We start from the raw sequence: 19759 nt of genomic DNA on the forward strand, positions 1-19759 counted from the left end.
AGGGGAGCCATCAGGGCAAGGGAGCCCTTGGAGGTGACCAGAGGTGAGTCGGCAAAAATCCATTGCAGTCACTTGGCTCCATATTGGACCCAGAGGTAAATCATGAGATTCTGTTTTGGAAATGTGTCTCCCATTGAGCCATGCCTTTCCATTCTTCCAGGTGTCATCATTATTGTGTCCCTGATCATTCTCATCATGTCACTCTGCTACTCAAGAACCTCTTACGGCTTATTCGTTCCTACTATGTTAGGCCTTAAATCTCCTGCCTTAATTTTTATCCCAATCTTACCCCACCCCATCCACCCAAATCTAGTCATACTTCTTCCTAGTGTGCACCCTCTTTTTAGTTGGGACTCAGTCTCTCCCCGTCCTCTGCCTACTCCATGGTCCTTTCATGTTCTGTGCATTTACACTGCACACCTCTTTCACAGGAGCTTTTTCTTTTTGGTCTCTCCAAATCACATTTATCCCTCACATTCCAGCTATGTTGCCCCAAAGAAGCTTTCCCCGACTAGTGTGGCCCAGGGTGAAGGGTCAGTCCTCTTATTCAAGACCAATGTCACACAACTCTAAAGATACGTTGTTATTTTCAGGGGTTAGTGGATGATACTCTTTTCTCCCAAAGAACTGAGCTCCTTGAGGTTAGAACTGTCCATTGATGTCTGTGTGTGATAACACACTAATGTCATACACAGGTGTTCCCCTCCCCACCCTTTCTAAAATATGGCCCCTACTTTGGCTATAGCAGTTACATAGTTTACATCTACTTCCATGTAGATTCTTCCATTAGGAATTAAGACTAAGAGTTGTCTACCTCAAGCCTTTTGACTTCTTGGGCAGAGTGTACCTTTCCCAGCTGTATACACCTCTTCAGCATGTGGCAGAAGAGGCGCCCTACCTTGGCTGCTTTATTTTTCTTCCTAGCACTGTTACCACCTGACATTATCCAACCTAGTTTCATTGTTTATATTCCCAACTAGAATGTAAGCTCTATGAAGACAGAAGCTTTGCCTGTTCTGCTCTATTTTGTGCACTCAACGGCCCAACAAAGCCTGGGATGTAGTATGTCCTCAATAATTATTGTCGATTGATTGACTACTGAGTTCTTACTAATTAGCCAATTCACTTCCAAAATAATGGAGAAATGGGGAGGCACCAGTCCTTACCACAACTTCTAAAAATGAACCCTACTATGGCTCTTTTCCTAGTCATCATAGAAAGGTGAACACAGATGAGAACCAAAAGCATCAGAGTGGTCTGTTCTGCAGGGACATTGTATGTTCCTTTCAGAAGAGCCCTGCAACCAAGGAATGCAGGCAAATGAGCATACTTCTCCTAAAAAATGGGTGTACTTTTAGTGCCCTGCCTGCTCTATGGATTGCTGCAACGTTCAAATACAATAAAGTGTGATAAAAAGTATGACATTATAAATCAATATAAGAATGAGAAGCATTATCCAACCAGCTGTCTCTGTGAAGAACTGTTATTAATTCGAACGGAGATGGCAGGGAGCTTGTGGACCACTAGTGTTGAAAATAAACATTAAAAATGTAGGATTAAGAATTCACTATTAGAACTCTGCAGGATAATGTAGCTTTGCTTGTGTAAAGACCTTTCTGGATATGTCAGGGGTTCTGTAAGATTCTTTTGTCATCTGAGAAACACAAATGATGCATTTCCATGTTTGAATACGTTCAGTGGATTCTGTCCAAAAGAAGCAGTTAACCACGTCGGTACGAGCGTCAACTTTAGTCGACAGCCATGACATGAAGGCGCACAGCTGAGCATTGACTTTAGCGTTAATAACAAAACTTCTACAACAGTACTCCAAATTGAGGCAATACAACCCTTGTACTGCATCAGAAAAATCTCATGCGTTTTAGAGAAAGACATTTTCCAGCACCTTACAATAGAGATAAAAAGGAAAAATCCATTAAGAAGATGTATTGTATGCTCAAAAAATAATAAAAGGCATAGTACTAGATACTATTGTAAACAATGTATTGTTGGCCTATGTGTAGACCCATGCTTTGAAATTTATACCAAAGAATACAATTTACCATAATATTCAAAAACTTGCCTTATTTCTTTATGATATGAATGAAATAAAACTATAATTTTGAATTGACTTTTCTAATTTTTCATTTATCAAATAAAATTGTGAACATTTAAAAAAAATAAAAACATATGTATATGTTACCTATTCTGATTCACATTACAAGTAAAGCTGCCTGTAAAGTAAAACAAGCTTTCAGTGCTTTCAAGCTTTCCTCATCACACAAGAGCAAAATGGATTCGCAGTCAATGCACAGCACAGACTATCGTTTGGACTATGAGTGCCGGCTGTGGATAAGGTTTCGAGGCCGGTGAACACCGTACCGAAGTGGTTAAAGATGCCTCCTTAGAAATATTGGAAGAGGAAAGAGGCCACTACTATGCCATTACCATCACCACAGTTGTCATTACCAAATCAGAAACATTTATGGTGCCTGAGTGATATACCAGAGACTTTACAATCAGTATCTCATTTAATCCTTACACCAGTCTAAAAAGGTAGGTATTATAATTTTTCTTTTTTTAAGCAGAGGTGTTAACTGAGGTACAAAAAGACGAAATCCTCTGCATGAGCACCTTTAATTAGTAAATGACAGGGTCAGGAATTTAATAAGAATTGCTTACACTTATTGAGAATTTTCTATATGCCAGTCATTGTTCAAAAGCACTTCGTTTTAGTTAATTTAGTAAAATTCAACAATGCAGGCAACGTTAACATTCCTATTTTATAAGAAGGAAAATTGAGAGTTGGAGAGGCTAAGTCAGTTACGCAAGGTCACACAGCTAATGGGGGAAGGAGCCAAGACCTGAGCCCACGCAAGCAGCAGTGGAGTCTGTGGGCTTTCTTGCAACCCTGGCTGCCTCTTGACTCCCTGCTCTCTGTCCCAAAGGGTTCGGCTTTTATAATCAGAAAAGCTGCTTTTATAACTCCCATCAAACTAAATGGAGGAGAGGAGACTTAGCCAAGGGCTGGGGAAAAACAAAAAAAACAAAAAAACAGCGTGGATTGCTGAGGGGGATCCCAGTGAATGAATCTCCTGGAATTGTTCACAACTGGAGAAGGCAGATGGCGTGACAGCCACTAACAGGCATAGTAAGGAGGTCTAACAGACCCACATCTGCGTGGAAGATGGGTGTCAGTGGGGGGTTGGGGAGGCCCCACACAACTGTGGGAAAGCTTTGCTAAAATGGAATTATGGTTTATTGAGTAGTAAAGAGCAACATGCAGCTGCCTGAGAATTACATTGACAGGATGCAAAAGCAAGAGAATATTGTGTAAACCTTATTTACAGATCAGTAGATAATCTTTCATACACAAAAGGTCAGCTCCAGGAAGGCAGAGCAGTAAAGAAAGAAATACTGCCTGTAAATACAATATTGACTTAAAAAAATCCACCCAGATGAATCTTTTGATGCATATTCTTCTAGTTAAAGAACATTTCTTTATTCATGAATTTTTTTCCTAACCACTTGAGGTTCCTCAGTGAGGCATGAAAGCATTGATGAAGAGTACTGATTTCTAGTTGTCTTGAATTCTGTGCCATCAAATGAGCAGCACGAAATGACATCAACAGGGAGAATTTCAGAACAACATTTATAAGTATGTGTGTGTAGCAATTAGTATGCTCAAATCAAACCGCAGCTCATTCCCGCTTTAATGGCTGTGATGATAAACATTTATCCAGGCTTAAGAAAAAAAACTCCAACAACTCAATCCTACTGGTCCCCACTGGATTCCTTCATCCATTTAGGTTTTTTTTTCTTTGCCTTGAAGCAAGTAGTTCATCATCCCCAAGAATATCTGAAATCATTGCTGTCTACCTCTACCTGGTTGCTAGATCATAAAGCTGTTATGACTGCTGCTCAGACACAAATAAGCATGGAAGGAGATATGCTATGGACTGAACTGGGGGAACACTAAATTCATATGTTGAAGACCTAATAATCCCCACTGTAACTGTATTTGGAGATAGGACATTTAGGAGGTAATTTTTAATGAGGTCATAGTATGGGCCCCCAATCAAATAAGATTAGTGTCCTTAAAAGACACCAGAGATGTGCTCTTGCTCACTCAAGTACACTCTTTGGCTCTCTATCTCCCCCCTTCTCTCTCTGTGCCAGTTGATGACACAGGGAGAAGATGGCTGTCTGAAAACAGGGAGAGGGCCCTCACTAGGAACCAGATCAGCCAGGACTTTGATCTTGGACTTTCCTGCTTTCAGAATGTTCAGAAAGAAATTTATGTTGTTTAAGCCATTTAGTCTATGGTTTTTTGTTTTTTTTTTTTAATGACAGCCCAAGCTAACTAATATAAGATGGAAGCTTAACTGGGCATTGTTTCCCTGAGAAAAATCTGTCAGATTCAAGGACCAGCTGTGCATTTAGGTGATCCGTCTTAGCAGTTTGGAAAATATTTCAAAGGGCTACAGTCTTAGCCCTGAATAGATGGATGTATTGCTGGCAGAAGTGCCTTTGGAGGGGGATCACCATGTGCCACATGCTGAAGAGGTGTACACAGCTGGGAAAGGTACACAACTCTTAGTCTTAATTCCTAATGGGAGAATCTACATGGAAGTAGATGTAAACTATATAACTGCTATAGACTATATGATTTTGTGCCTCCTGAATTTATATGTCCTAACTCCCAATATGATGGTATTTACCTCCCCAAGGCTCCACTTCTAGAGTTAGATGAAGTCACGAGGGCAGGACCTTCATGTTAGGATGAATGCCCTTATAAAAAGAGGAGGAGACTCAGGATCTTTCTCTCTATGTATGTGCACCAGTGTGGGGCCATGTGAGGATACAGAGGGAAGACCGTTGTCTGCAAGAGGGCACATGGCAAGAACTGAGCACACTGGCACCGTGATCTGAGATTTCAGCCTCCAGAACTGTGAAAAATAAATGTTTATTGTTTTGAGTTACTCAAGCTGTGGTATTCTGTTAGAGCAAACTAAGGCAATAATGTATTACTTTTCAGAGCAATCAAGGAGAATCTCTTGACAATGACAATCCCTCCCAACTCCTTACTTGTTCATTTCTTTCCCCAGTTGGAGAGCCAGTTTAAAATGCTCTGAGAACAATAACTGTCTCTCAGAAAAGGATATGGCTGCAATCTGTCACTTCCGGCATTGTGTGAACTCGATACAGGAGCCAGGTGGGACTGAGGACTACCCAACACCTAGATGGGAGAAGGACACAAAGGAGAGGCTGGACTAGATGACAGATAACAGGTTTCAGCCTCTTCCAGGGTCAAAGGCACAGCTCTTTTTCCCCTGTTCTGCCAAAGATCTCCCACTTTCCTTTTCAATTTCTGTGACTGTGCTTCTACATTTTTACTGTTTTTTCCCTTGCTCTCATCCCTGAATGGTAGGGCCAAGGGTCCTTATTAATAAGAACGAATGGAGGGGAAGAGGGCAGAGTAGAAGCAGCACATGCATGTGTCACTCTCAAGGAGAGGATCAAAGGCAAATGCCTACATACAGATGGTTATTCCTGGAAAAAACATCGAAGCAACAATGTGTGGGACATTCAGAATGAAAGAGAAAAGTTGATTGATCTGATCATGCCAAATGAATTACCCAAAGGGATCTGTGGGGGGCATCCACCCATGGGGAAGGTCGGGAGGATAGAGCCCAGGGGTACCATGCTCACCCTGCAGACACGATGGCCCAAGTTGGGAGGGGCTCCCTCTACAGACCTCTGGAATGATCTGGGAGCTGTTTAAGTCTGTGCAGAGACATTGCACTGAGAGCAGACACAGCAGGGATCTAATGACTGGGTTTTGCAGCTGCTGCTATCCTGAGCTCTCAAATGCACACAGTGCCAGGTCTGCTCTGGACTTGGCTTTGCAGCAGTAGCCTTTGCATTATAGATACTCCCCTATGCTGTGTCCTGTGACTGGTTGCTGAGCAGCAGAGGTGCCTCAGGCACCATAATCACCACATAGGAAGCCTTGAGGGCCCACCTCCATAGTCCCTGGGCCACTGGAACTGATCTCTGCCCACACAACTTGGCATCCACAGTCTGTACTGGCAAAACAGCCCTCTGTCATGGAGTACTATTCAGCCATCAAAAAGGAATGAATTCATGTCTTTTGCAGGAATTTGGATGGAACTAGAGACCACCATCATCCTAAGTATCTCAGGAATGGAAAAACAAACATCACATATACTCTGTAGTATTAGCAACTAATCAATGGGCAGAGAGAGTTTTAAAATCCATTGGAGGCCGGGCGCTGTGGCTCACGCCTGTAATCCTAGCTCTTGGGAGGCCGAGGCGGGCGGATTGCTCAAGGTCAGGAGTTCAAAACCAGCCTGAGCAAGAGCAAGACCCCCGTCTCTACTATAAATAGAAAGAAATTAATTGGCCAACTGATATATATATATGTAAAAAATTAGCCGGGCATGGTGGCGCATGCCTGTAGTCCCAGCTACTCGGGAGGCTGAGGCAGAAGGATCACTCAAGCCCAGGAGTTTGAGGTTGCTGTGAGCTAGGCTGACGCCACGGCACTCACTCTAGCCTGGGCAACAAAGTGAGACTCTGTCTCAAAAAAAAAAAAAAAAAAAAAAAAAAAATCCATTGGAAGTCAAGAAGGGAGGGGGTGGTAAAAATCTACCTAACAGGTACAGTCAACACTATTTGGGTGATGGTCATACTAATAGCCCTGACTTAAGCCTTATAAAAGCTATCCATGTAAGAAAAACATTTGTACTCCCTTAATATCTTGAAGCTTTTTTTAAATAAAGAAGAATGACTGGCAGTAGACAAGTTGTGGGCCTGTAATCAGGTAAAGTTTTGGATTCTATGGTTTTAAACTTTGGAATGATTCCTCATTTACCTGCTCCCAGTCCACCATTCTCAAACATACTGTTATCATTGCTGTGGAGTATCTGTGCGAAGGGCTAGTTTTCCTTCTTGGGCCTGTCCCTGGCATGGGTGGGTTGCATAAGCCATATGCGACAGTTTGTGAATGGGAGTGCCCCTGGGGATTCTTTTCCAAGTTCTTCTAGAGCACTGGTCCCCAACCTTTCTGGGACCAGTTTCATAGAAGACATTTTTCCTACGTACTAGGGGTTGGAGTGTAGGGATGTGGAGCTCAGGCGGTGATGTGTGGCCCATTTCCTAACAGGCCATAAACTGGAACTGGGCCTTGGCCCAGGGGTTGGGGATTGTAGCCCTAGGGAGCTTTTGTTCTGTTCCTGAAGGCATTTTCTAAGATACAGAGGAGAGAAGGATCCGGAAGGGAGGGATGGCAGTTGGGAGAGGAAGAGAAGGAGGAAGGAAGAAAGTCAAGTTGTTTTTTAGTATAAAAACTATAAAAAAATTTTTTTTAGTAGGCATAATCTTATTTGGTTTTTATAATCACCTATTTACAGATAAGGAAACTGAAGATTAAGGAAGTAATTAGCTATCTAGTTAATAAATGTCATGTTCTATCTGGATTCCAGTTCTTCTAACTTGTTAAAAGTTTTTCTTTTTTTTTCTGTACTGCTCCGTTACATACAAAGTCATGTTCCATCCTCTTCTTTTTAAACCCATGCCAAATACTCTGAAGGTCTTAGTGGTCACCATAACTATCCATTTAACACTTGTTTAGAATTTTTCTGATGGACTGGTAGATTTTGATTAGTCGACCAGAAATAAGTATTCTTCAAATACATTTATTAATGTTTTTGAGCACTTTGTAGTTCATAAAATATTTTCATATATTATATAAATCTCACTTAAGGCTCCTATAAGCCACATATACCTCAGAAATCCAGTAACTGGCCCAAGATTTCTCAGCTAGTGAATGGTGGAGTCAGGAGGAAGCCCTAGGTTTTCTGATTCTGAAGTTCATGCTTTTTCTGTTACCACATATTTCCTCTGGTGTTATGTGCCTAAAGAACGAAGTAGACTTAGGGAGTCAAGACTCTCACGCCTGAAACTAGAGGATATCATCACCCCAACCTCTGAGCAGGACTGGCTGTGTAATTTGTGGGGTGCAATATAAAATGTAGGGCCTCCTGTTAATTTAAGTATTTCAAGGTGGTGACAGCAGAGAATTAAACATAGTGTGTGAGGTCATCTGATTGTGGGGCTCTTCTTAGCACAGGGCCCTGTGTGACTACACAGGTTCCATGCCCATGAAGCTAGCCTAACTCTGACAACCCAGGAACAGATGGCCTTTCTGGGGCACCTATCAGCAAAAGTTCCAGGTCACATGGACTCCCTTCCCTTAAGTCTTTCATTCCTTCAGAGAGCTAAGACACACAATGGCCAAACATTTCTTATTATACCTGCTAACTGTAGTTCTAGGGACCAAAATTTTGGGACAGAATCATAATATCATTAATAGCTAATGTTTATGGAGCATCTATGGCAGGCACTGTGCAAAATTTTTTACATACTTTAAACTGATTGCAAAAAGGGCTTTAATTCTATGTCCTTCCCTCTCTCCACACCCCTTTGCAGGTTTTCCCATCAAAAAATACCTCTTGAATCTGGGCAGTTCTGTGAACTGCTTTGGCTAATAGAATACATCAGGAGATATAGTGTGCTAGTTCAGGATCTCAGCCTTAAGAGGCTCGCAATCTTCAGTTGTCCTTTCTGGAATTAAAGGACTGACATGAAAACTAGCCTGCTAGAAATGAGCACCACTTGGAGGAGAGCTGAGTCATTCCAATTGAGACCACCCAGAGCAGCCAACCCTCAGCTGACCTGCCAACTAACTATAGATGCAGGAGTGAGCTTAGCTGAGGTCAGGCAAACATAGTCCAAATCAGGTGAAACATAACAGGTATAAAATAACAAATGGTTATTGCTTTAAGCCTCTATCTTTGGGTGGTGGTTGGTTATGTGGCATTATGATGTTAATTATAATGCATGTGTAGCTGTTATCTATTATTTCCATTCTCTTGACAAGGAAGCAAACAATGAAAGGTTAAGGCCTTGCCCTGGGATCAGTAACTAAAAAGTGGACCCAGAAAGTTTATCTTCAGGGTCCAAATTCTTATGTTATTTTGTTGGGGCCCCATCAGAACACTCAGGGCTCTGTCAAGCCCTCAGCAAAGTGGAAAGCCACTTATTTGATGCAGTGTTTCTGCTGATAGGAGCAGGCCCAAAGGATAGAGCTCATACAGCAGGAATCTCACTACTGATAAAATGATGTCTATTATTAACCAAAACTTACAAAATAAAGTGTTGTAATCTATCAAAAGAAAAATGCATACATGCAGAAAAAGAGACAATGCCTTCGAGGTCAAGGTCACAAGATAAATGCTAGCAAAATTTTGGGTGCATCTTATACACTAAATTATGACTGAGTTCTATAAGAGGTCTGTGTGATAGTCCCATTAATGCAAATGCCTTTCCTTATATCTGTTTTTGGCAAATGGCAACAAAATGCAATTATATTAGTAGAATTTGCTCATTAAACTAATTCCTACCACCACATGTCTCCTACTTCTACTTCTGCCTCCCTCCCTCACATCATCCTTGATAAAAAGCAATTGCTCCTCAAAGTAACAAGTAGGCATTTTACTAAAATAAGCATGCACAAATTGATTATAGAAAGGGTTCCAGAATACATGAGTTCTTACAGATATCGGAGGTTGGGAAGGTTCTGGAAGGCCTCAGGGTTGATGTAGAGCAGGTTGTTGGCCTTTTCAATTCTACTGTAAAAGAAGAAAAAACATGCAAGTGATCGCAATAGTAAGAAATGTTGTATTACCTTTCACGTACACAAGATACATTAATAAATCATTCATACCCATTTTCCCACCATTCATTCACAATTTCAACAAATATTGAGGATGCATGCAGTGTGCAAACTAAATTAACTGTGCAAACTAAATATTAACCCTGCCCCATTTATCCCTCATCACCTGGGGCCTGTCCATCAGAGGCAAACAGAGCATTGGCTAGGTGAGTCGTTTTCACCCTGAACAGAGCTGGGTCTTTACCAGTAAGGATCTGCCAGGGTTTGAGGAGACTAAGGGGGCAGGGGAGAGACTAATCTGGGGAAATGAGCTCTTGTCTCGTCTGGAGATGAGAGAGGAACAGATGAAAAACACCAAAAAGTGAAAAGAAGATGACAAGAAAGGAAAAAGGGCGAGGGGGCAAAAGGATATTGGAGACAAAGAGTGAAATAACAAAGAAAAATGAATATCAGGAGAAACCCAGTCAACATGTTTGTTTTAGCTGTGAAATCCCAGCAAACAGTAGCTGGGAATGGCCAGTGCTTCCCTTCGTGCTGTGGACTGAGGCTGCTCCCTCACAGTTCATGGGAAGGGGTGACTTCTGCCCCTTGTTGGCCTGTGCTGTGTCCTGATCAATAGTCTGGAGGTGAGCATGTTCACATTTGGATTCCCACAGACAGCCTGCCCTTTCCTTGTCTTGCTGGATCAATGTATATTTGCAGAGATGCTCTCTGTTAATTACTTCCTCCCTGTTTCATTAGTTTTTATGTTGCAGTAACCTGTAGCTACCCAGATCCAAGCACCAGGCAATTAATCATTTTAAGTACAGTTAATGCTGCATGGGGGCTGAGCACCTCTTCATGCAAGGAGGAGATGAAAGACCCATTCCATTAGCTCCACTGTCCATTGAACTGCATCGAGGGATGCCTGCTTGACCCTGTCCAGAGGGCTGGCTCCCCTTTGGTTCATTTCTCTGGTATTCCCTGTGGGTTCTGAGACCCTGGTCAGATGTCTTTTCCCAACTTGGGTTTGATGAGACCAGCAAGAAAGAGAAGGAAGGGAAGGATCATGAAGGTAATGGGTAGGGGCAGAGAAAGCATCTGGGAAGCAGAGAAAATGAAGAATGAGGGTGGGAGGCAGAGTTGGTGGGAGGAAGGAAAAAGGGGAGGGTGTTTGCTAATATGGACAGACTGAATGCCATTCCTAAACACATTCCCTAATATTAATATATATTCCCTATTGATATTTGGCAAATGCTAAAAGCAAAATTCTTTGTCTCTAAATAAATAAATAAATAAATAAATAAAATAAAGAGCCTCGCTTTGTTGCCCAGGCTAGAGTGAGTGCCGTGGCGTCAGCCTAGCTCACAGCAACCTCAAACTCCTGGGCTCAAGCAACCCTGCTGCCTCAGCTTCCCTAGTAGCTGGGACTACAGGCATGTGCCACCATGCTCGGCTAATTTTTTCTATATATAGAAGTTGGCCAATTAACTTCTTTCTATTTATATAATAGAGACAGGGTTTTGCTCAGGCTGGTTTCGAACTCCTGACCTCCAGCATTCTGCCCGCTTTGGCCTCCCAGAGTGCTAGGATTACAGGCGTGAGCCACCTCACCAAAATTCTTACTTTTTAAAAAGATACATAAGAGTCCAGAGATTTATGTTCAAGTTCTTAGCCTGTTGTGGATTAGGCTGAGTGACTTTAGAAAAGCCTCACAACTCCGTATCTTTCATTCCTTATCTGTAAAATTAGGAGGTGGTTAGCTTTCCAAATGTGCTCCATGGGAATTTTATAGATGTTAATAAATGATCCATGAAAGAAACTTTTCCAGTAGCAGTAGTTGAGAAACATTTCTTATATTAGCATACTATAGGTGCTAAGAAGTTTTCCAATGGCAAGCAAACCTAACTATATTTGCCCAATGTTTCCTAATCTTATTTGACCTTAGAATGTTTCCTTTTTTGTTTTTCTTCAAACATCTAATAATTTCCTGTGTTCTTAGTGATACACAGAATATATTTTGGAAAATTTTCAACCAGTCTCTAAAATCTCTCTTGGCTTTGACATTCTATGATTCTCTGAATTTATTTATGGTAATTATAGACTTGTACGAAACAGATGTAGATCTGTGTGAGTACTGACAAATGTAATACTGGAACATCAAGAGAAAGTAAATTTAGTTGAAGTAGTAGAGGAACCAGAGATTGTTATGACATACTTACTCTAGGTCAGCTGATATACTAGATCTAATTTATATTTATCTCCTTTATCACTGTAATCCTATGACAGATATAATTTTATTATTCCAGTCAGATGAGAAAACTAAGTCTCAGATGGTTCTGTATCTTGGCCAAGGTTTCATGGGAGTATATGGTATAGGCTAGAGTTCAGACTAGCACTATCCAAACTTCAGCTACATGTGAGACTTATTTGGGCCTTTGACTGTGGAATAACTTTGAATGGGAGGATGGCATAGAGGTGCTTGCTCACAGTCACTGGACAAAGTTCTTGGGTCTATGATGCAAAAAACTCTGGGAGGCAGGGAATAGGATGAGACTAGACTCTGGGACGGTGCCTGGATCACCAGTCAGAAACACATAACGGTGCTTTTGAGGCTGACTTTGCCATCTTATAATGACCGTCTAGGGATCTTGAGGACAGAGCAGAGCCAGGGCCTCTCAGGAATATAAGAGAACTTTAATGCTTCTGCCAAGAACAGCCATGAACCACCATCCACCCCTCCCACCCCAGGTCTCTTGCTTACATTTCATGTAGCTTGGGAAGGTTGGAGAACACGTCTGCCTCTATCACTTCCAAGACGTCATTCTGAGAGATCTCTCTGCAGAGAAAGAAATATCTTTGAAGCCAGTTCAGTTACACTCCATAAATATATTTAGCGCTCAACATAGAGCCTTGTGCTTACGAGGATTCGTGAGACACAAAACTCCATTCCTTCCCTCAAAGAAGTCAGCTGTAGTAATGAGACAAAACTAACATATCAGATGCTAATATTTACAGAATGTGGGAAAATAAGCCCAAGGCAATGGTTCAATTTTAGAGATTATCCAGCCCATAGAAAGAGGCTTGCTTTGAAGATATTTGGGGAATATAAAGGGTGAGAAAAAAAGAAAACTTTGAGTTCCTCAGAGCAGGGGGTCAGCACACTTTTTCTATAGATCCAGACAGTAAATAGATTTTGGCTTTGCTGGCAATTTGGTCTCTGTCACAACTACTCGACTGAGGTGGTTGTGCCAACGTAGCCATAGATGACACATAAATGAATGACCCTGACTTGTTCCAATAAAACTTTATAACAACAGATGGCAGGCTGCATTTGGCCCGGGTGCTTTAGTTCCATGACAGTGCTCTTGACTGTGGGGTGAAGCTCTTCTTTCTGCTAACCTGGCTTTGGGAGATGAGAACCTCAATCCAGTCTCCTTTATAATAAACATGGATTTAAATCCCTCCCCTCCATGCCATTACCCAAGTGGAGGTTGCTATTGCAAGGCCCTTGGCATTAATGATGTCTTGACCTAAAATACCCAGAAAAAGATCCTTTGGGTCTCAGGCTATTTTTCTCTAGGAGTAATTTGAGGGCAGTTGAGAATGAAGCCCATTATGCAAAACCCAGAGCTTGTGAGGAAAGAGGGTGGCTTAATCGGTTAATATTTATAAAGTGGCTCACAGATGAAACGTGCTATTACTGGGCCTCCTGAGGAAGGCTCTTATGCAGTTTTAATGCGGCAGCTGGGAGTGTCTTAGGGAATCTCACAGGCAGCATGCATGCAAATTGGCTGAGGCAGAAGCATTGTCTGCTGGCCTGGGATTTAGAGAAGAGTTCCAGAAAGGCTCTTGATCAAGGGAAAGGCCTGGGTAGGGGAGGAGATGCGGGGATTGTGAGCAGTGGTTGTTTCAGTGAGGGGGTGCTGGGGACGTCTGGAGCTTATCAACCCCGTGGTGGCAGGGCCATTTCTCACAAGCCCCCACGAATGAGGAGACATTTTGTGAGAGAACTGCTCCTCTTATTCCATAACATCTTTCATCATTAATTTAGTAAATTCAGCTCTCCATGGTTTTTGCAGTGGAATATGGATAAGGGTGGTGTGTGTTTTGTGTTTTAATAGAACACGCTGGCTACTGGCCATTTATTTTGCCCTCCTGCAAGTGAAGGGAATTCTAGAAAGTACAGGAATAAGGAAGGAGGGGGAAAGGGATGGAAGAATAAGGCATTTATTTGAACACTTAAAAGAGTTGAATGGGTGGAGACATTGATGAAAAGGGCGGAAAACAGGGAGGGCTTAACTGCAAACGAGGCCAGATCCTCCAAATGCTATTTCTAGGTTCACTACTAGTTAGCTGTAGATTTGGTCACCACTCAAAGTAATATCTCAACCTAATGATGGAGACACAGCTCTTTACCTGAATTTACATTTGAGAGTTCCCTTATCTGGATTTTTTCAAGAAATTATTAGAACAAACAAGCCAAGAAATACTTCTAAATTATTTCAGAAGGTAGCTCATATTTTATGGTCTCAACTTCAAAGACAGGAGGTATTGGGGTTGGGGGTGGGTGCCTTTGGCCAGGTGAGGGTTGGGGGGAGTTGAATAGGGTACAGCAGTGGAAAAGTACTTCACTGAGAAATTCAGACACCCTGTTCCAGACGAACCAAGTTCTGCCTCTAGAACTTATTTCTATTGTCGTTTGTTGGGTGTTTACTATTTACCTATTTACTGTTTGCCAGCCACTTTACCTATGTTCTAATCCTGGTCTCCACTTTAATAAGTGGCCCTGCCCGTGTGCACAACCAACTCTGGCTGATGGCAGGGCTCATGTGCTTCCTTCAACACTTCCTGTCTCCCAGGCCATGTGGAGCCCCTCTCTGGACCTTGGATTCTTCATTGTAAAATGAGGGGGTAGATCAGATAATTTGTCAAGTCCTTTCCAGAACAGTGCAACAGGCCTCCATCCTCAAGCACAGCAGCTCGGTATAGGCTTCTATCCAGAGATAAGGCTCTCATCTTGTAGGATAGCACTTCTCAAAGGCCAACACACATACAAATCACTGGGGATGTGTTAAAATGCAGATTCTCACTGGGAGGGTCTTGCGTGGGACTGAGGTTCTGCATTTCTAATAGCTCAGGTGCTGGTGCTGGTCACAAGGCCATACTTTGGATGGCAAGGTTCTCCAGGGAAATAGTAATAATTGATACTGTACCAGACTTTTCCCTCCAATGCACATACAAATAGGTGGTATGAAAAGTGTGACAGAGGAGTTCAACTACATCAGTTCAAGGGGAGTGGAGTACCTGATTTTAAAAAATGTACATCTCCTCTGAAAAGCCGCCCTTTATCATTGCTGAAATTTTCATTGACGTTATTCTATTCTCTAGGTTCTCACAAGACTTTTTAGATTTCTCAGTTAAAGCAATCACTACCATGTTTTATCTTTTTTTTTTGGTCATGGTCTAATTTCCAGGCCTGACTTTGGGTTCCATCTATGGTATTTTTTTCATCTGTTTTTGTATGCCCAGCATCTAATGATGAGTTGGTATGTAGTTAGTGCTCAGTAAATAATTAAGTAGGTAGATGAATGAAGGAAAAAAGTCTTCAGGCCTAGGAATGGTATCTGCCAGACTGCAAAAGAGATGAAGTGTGTCTGTGGTATTCTCTCACCTCCTTTTCTGTAGCCAACATGCCCAAGTCCAGCAAATGACATGGAAGCCTAGCTTGTCCATGACTTAGGTTTCTGTCTCAGGGATTTTCACTAATGCAGTATACTACATGCAAGGAGCACACACATGTATTTGGTATGCAATACAAATAGCATCTGGATGCCTTTTTCCTTTCCTCTGTGGGTCACAGCTCTCCCCAGCCCTTCTCTGGCTACCAGATGAAGTCCCTGAATGGACAAAACACCCATGGGAGAGGACTGGTAGCTATAGGAGTTCATAAGGTGTCTGATTGGGGATTAGAGAAGACTTGTAAGGCCCCTTCTGTGCATGAGAACCCATGTTTGTATGAGGGAAGGGGAATGTGCTTGCATGAGGTGCTGGGGGTTATCAGTGCATTCCCTCTGGAGTGGGCTTCAGAACTATTATAAAATTTTCCTCCAGATTTGCATTCTTCTGGTCAATGGAGTGATATTCACATGGAAGTACATTTGATGGAGGAGTGGGGTGGGACTTTATGGTGGACCTCACTGAATTCTAAACACTCATTCATCCCCTAAAGTTTGAACCTATTATAGAGTAACATGACTGTGTTCACCATTACAGCTGACACTCATTTGCCAGATGCTTGAATTGTTTTATTCCGAACAGAGTTGCTAATGGTTTGTAGGATGAAGAAGAGCTGTGACTAGTGATTAATGACCTCACTAGCATTTCAGTGACATGAATTGGAGACTAGGATATAATAAGAAATCTAATGCAGAAATCTCTGCTTTGCTTTTTTTCTGATAGAGGAGATTTTCTCCAACTGGGTCTTCCCCATCTTCTCCCTCCTCCCTTGTGTCTTTTGTCACAGAGCATTTTCCTTCAATATATCCAATATAAATTTCTCCCTAACTGGGTAAATTAGAGGATTCAATTGCATGAAGATATTTGTAATACTCACTGAATCAAATTCCTCCCTTTTGTTTTTAGTAACCTCAAATTAAATTGAGTTGGCTATTTTTCTTCCCTGAGTCTCCTGTAGTCTCAGATTCCCACAGACCCTCTGTTATTACCCCTCACACACTTCATTGGCTTTGCATTCTGGTTTGTCTTCCTTCGTAGGCAAAGAACTCCTGGAGGACAGTGACATTGCCTTTTATCTTAGTACACTTGCTCCCAGTGAAGTGTTTGCGAAATGAATGAATTATCTTTGAACGATTATAAAAGATTTTCCACGTTTGCTTTTGCACAATAAAGCTGTGTTCCTGAAAACTTGCAGTAAACAGAGTATTTGCAAATCAAATCGTGTATTCGCACAGGAGGGAGCTTCTTGTTTAGCAGAACCTGGGAGTGAATCTTTAAACGAGTGGAGAACTAATTCAACAAATGTTCAACAAATTTTGATTAAGCAGCTGCTATGTTTGAGGGTCCTGGGATCATTGCTGGGAACCTAGAGGTGAAAAAACTCGGTACTGAGTTTTATCAATCATCTCTGAGTCACCGAGTCTAGTGTTCTAGGCTTTCCTTACCTGGGTGCTATCTTTATTTAATGGGCTATACTGAGTTACCAGAAATAATAAAACAAATTTTGGCATATTGCTTTTCAATATAATAAGATATGTGTGTGTATGAATTACATATAATTAGATATGTAACACATGTATATCTTATTATATTGAAATGCAATATACATTGCATTATAATTTATATTATAAAAGAAGGCAGGTGAAAATTCCCATGAAGAAAATGATTTCCAGAAAAGTTCATAGAGCTCTCCAAATACACACTCTTACCCTCACTTAGAATTTCCTTAAGGTTAGATCCAGAGACACTACAAAAAGGTAGAGAGCTGAGTTTGAATCCTGCCTTCATTTCTTACTAGCTCTATTAATTGTGGGCAACTTAGAGTCTCTCTGAGCATCAGTTCCTTGTCCATAAGGTGGGAATAATAGCTATCCTGTAGGGTTGTCAAAGAGATTACACAAGATGGCCAGTGTGAAAGCACAGTGCCGTCACATGCTCACCTCCAGCATCACCGTGCCTGCCTGACAGTCTCCCTTCCTCTCTCTGTCAAGTGTGGGACTGAGTTCACCTGCAGCTGGAGATCCGGGGCTAGTCAAGCGCCATGGTGAGGGAAAACTCTGCAAAGCATAGGCACTAGGAATGCTTCTTTAAGCTTTAAATAGAGAAATCCAGGTTATCCTGTTAACCTCATCTATAAAATCATTTCAATTCCTTAAACTAGGAGATGGCACTGTCCCAAACTCTAGCCCCATTCTGAGTCTTACATTGAGACCACCACCTGATCCATTGGCCACACAAAGGAAGTCAGGCAGAGCATGTAGTACCCCCAACACAAATTGTCTCCGCCACTGAAATCATAACCTAGAAAGTAAGATGCTCCCTTGGGGAAAGGGTCAAGTCAGGGCAGGACATGTTGTCAGGGTGTGGTAAGGACATTGCCTAAGGGCTCCTTTCGCCTCCTCACATGGCAGCAGTAGGTGGATGCCTTTCCTTCCTGACAGCTCTGAGATGGTCCTACCTTCCCAGATCTCTTTCCTTTTATCACGGGCAAGGACGGTCTTTGCACCAGATGTCCTGAAGATCTCCCCCAAATGATAGAGATAAAAGTACTTTCAATGGCTTGGCCTAATTCAGATATTTGAAGTCAACTCTCTCACTTTCAAATAAAGTAACAAACTATTGTGTTCCTTTTCAGTTTTATCTTAATATTTAAATATTAATATTAAGTAATCTACATTTTGGTATATTATGTTTCTTTTGCTTCCCTTAGCAGTTGAGGAAAAGGACTAAAAATCAGTCACAAGAGCTGAGATTTATTAAGCACCCAGGTGTCAGGCAAGTTTTTTGTGCTTCTCATTAATTACGTTGCTTAATCCTCACAGCAATCCTGTGAGTTAAATACCATCCTTAGCCCCTTATACAGAAGAGGAAAAAGAGTCACAAAGAAATCAAAGTTCTAAGCAGCAACTCATATAATAAGTACCTTTTTAGTACAATTTCTATGCAAGTATAAAGCATGCACAACAATAAAAAAATACTGCCCTTGTCTTACAAAAATCTGCAATGTGATTGGATAAAAGTCACATACATGTCAAATTGAGAATGCTAAGTCAACTGAACAGAAGTGGAAGGCAGTGTGGAGGATGCCAAGTGCCCAACATGGAGCTGGGTAAACAGTGGGGCTTCAATATGTTTTTAAATTTTTCCTTATATACCATATTTCCCTCCATACACCCTCTCTAGATGTCAGCATTTCTAAAGCCTGTCTGGGCATTCCTCAAACTTTCCCTGCTGAAGCCCCCTTGGACCACCTCAACCCCACTCCCCCTCAGTTAGGACCTCTCTGCTGATCATCACAAGTTATCAATGTAAGCTTCTTTCTTGGACCAGTGTCCCATGTCTGCAGTGAGGCACATTCCACTACATATTCTGCGAACCCATCACAGACTAGAGCAGGCCAGTTATTTTCCTCTCCCAACTCTCTTCCTCTCCCTAATCCCAACCCAGGCCAACAGCTCTGTCTGACATCCCCCACTGGCCCACTGGAACCCCGGGGGGAGGTGGTAATCTCTGACTCCTCATCATTTAATGTCCAAACAGATCCTAAATTCTCTCAATTACTTTTTTCAGTATTTCTTGCAAACTTCCTTTCATTTCTTACAATTATTGTCATAATAATGGAGCTTTGCACTTTCTACCAAACCAGCAGTTTTTCTTTTTTTCCAGAGACAGGGTCTCACTCTGTTGCCGAAGCTGACGTGTAGTGGCATGATCATAGCTCACGGCAGCCTTGGGCTCCTGGGCTCAAGTGATCCCCCTGGCTCAATCTCCTGAATATCTTGCACTATAGGCCTGGTGTGTGCCACCATGCCTGGCTACTTTTGCAGAAATGAGGCCTCACTATGTTGCTCAGGCAAGTTTCAAACTCCTGACCTCAAGTGATCTTCCCAACTTGGTCTCCCAATATGCTGGGTTTACAGGCATGAGCCACCATACCTGGGCCTGACAGTTAATACTCAGAAGCGGTTTGATGTTGGTCATGGGTCATCTGTTTTCAAACAAATTATGTGTCCCAACGAGTCACTTAAAATTTTGGAGTAGATTCAAGGTTATGTGTACAACATGCAAGACAGTAAGAATGCAGCAGCAACTGAAAAAAAGAGGGAACAGAAGCTGATGGGCTATGAGTTATCCATCTCTGCCTGGACACAGGAGTGCAGCTGGTACTTGTGTTTGGGAGCCATGCATGGGGTAGTTGTTTGGGAAAGCAAATGGAATTAAAATAGAATGATAAAAAGTGAAGGAGAGAAAAAGAGATTTTCTGGAGGTAGAACCAGATTAGAG

At 42.0% G+C, this 19759-nt stretch overlaps 1 protein-coding gene across 1 annotated transcript in view; it reads right to left on the reverse strand.

The window, feature by feature from the left end:
- Window positions 1–19759, reverse strand: part of FSHR (follicle stimulating hormone receptor) — a 209614-nt gene that overhangs the window by 41400 nt on the left and 148455 nt on the right. The window contains exons 3-4 of the mRNA XM_012755341.3: window positions 12501–12575; window positions 9639–9713 (exon numbers count right to left, since the gene is read on the reverse strand). Coding sequence (XP_012610795.2) covers window positions 9639–9713; window positions 12501–12575 — 150 coding nt within the window. The remainder of the gene's footprint in view (window positions 1–9638; window positions 9714–12500; window positions 12576–19759) is intronic.

The sequence above is a fragment of the Microcebus murinus genome, chromosome 3, assembly GCF_040939455.1.
Source record: "Microcebus murinus isolate Inina chromosome 3, M.murinus_Inina_mat1.0, whole genome shotgun sequence".
Lineage (NCBI taxonomy): Eukaryota > Metazoa > Chordata > Mammalia > Primates > Cheirogaleidae > Microcebus > Microcebus murinus.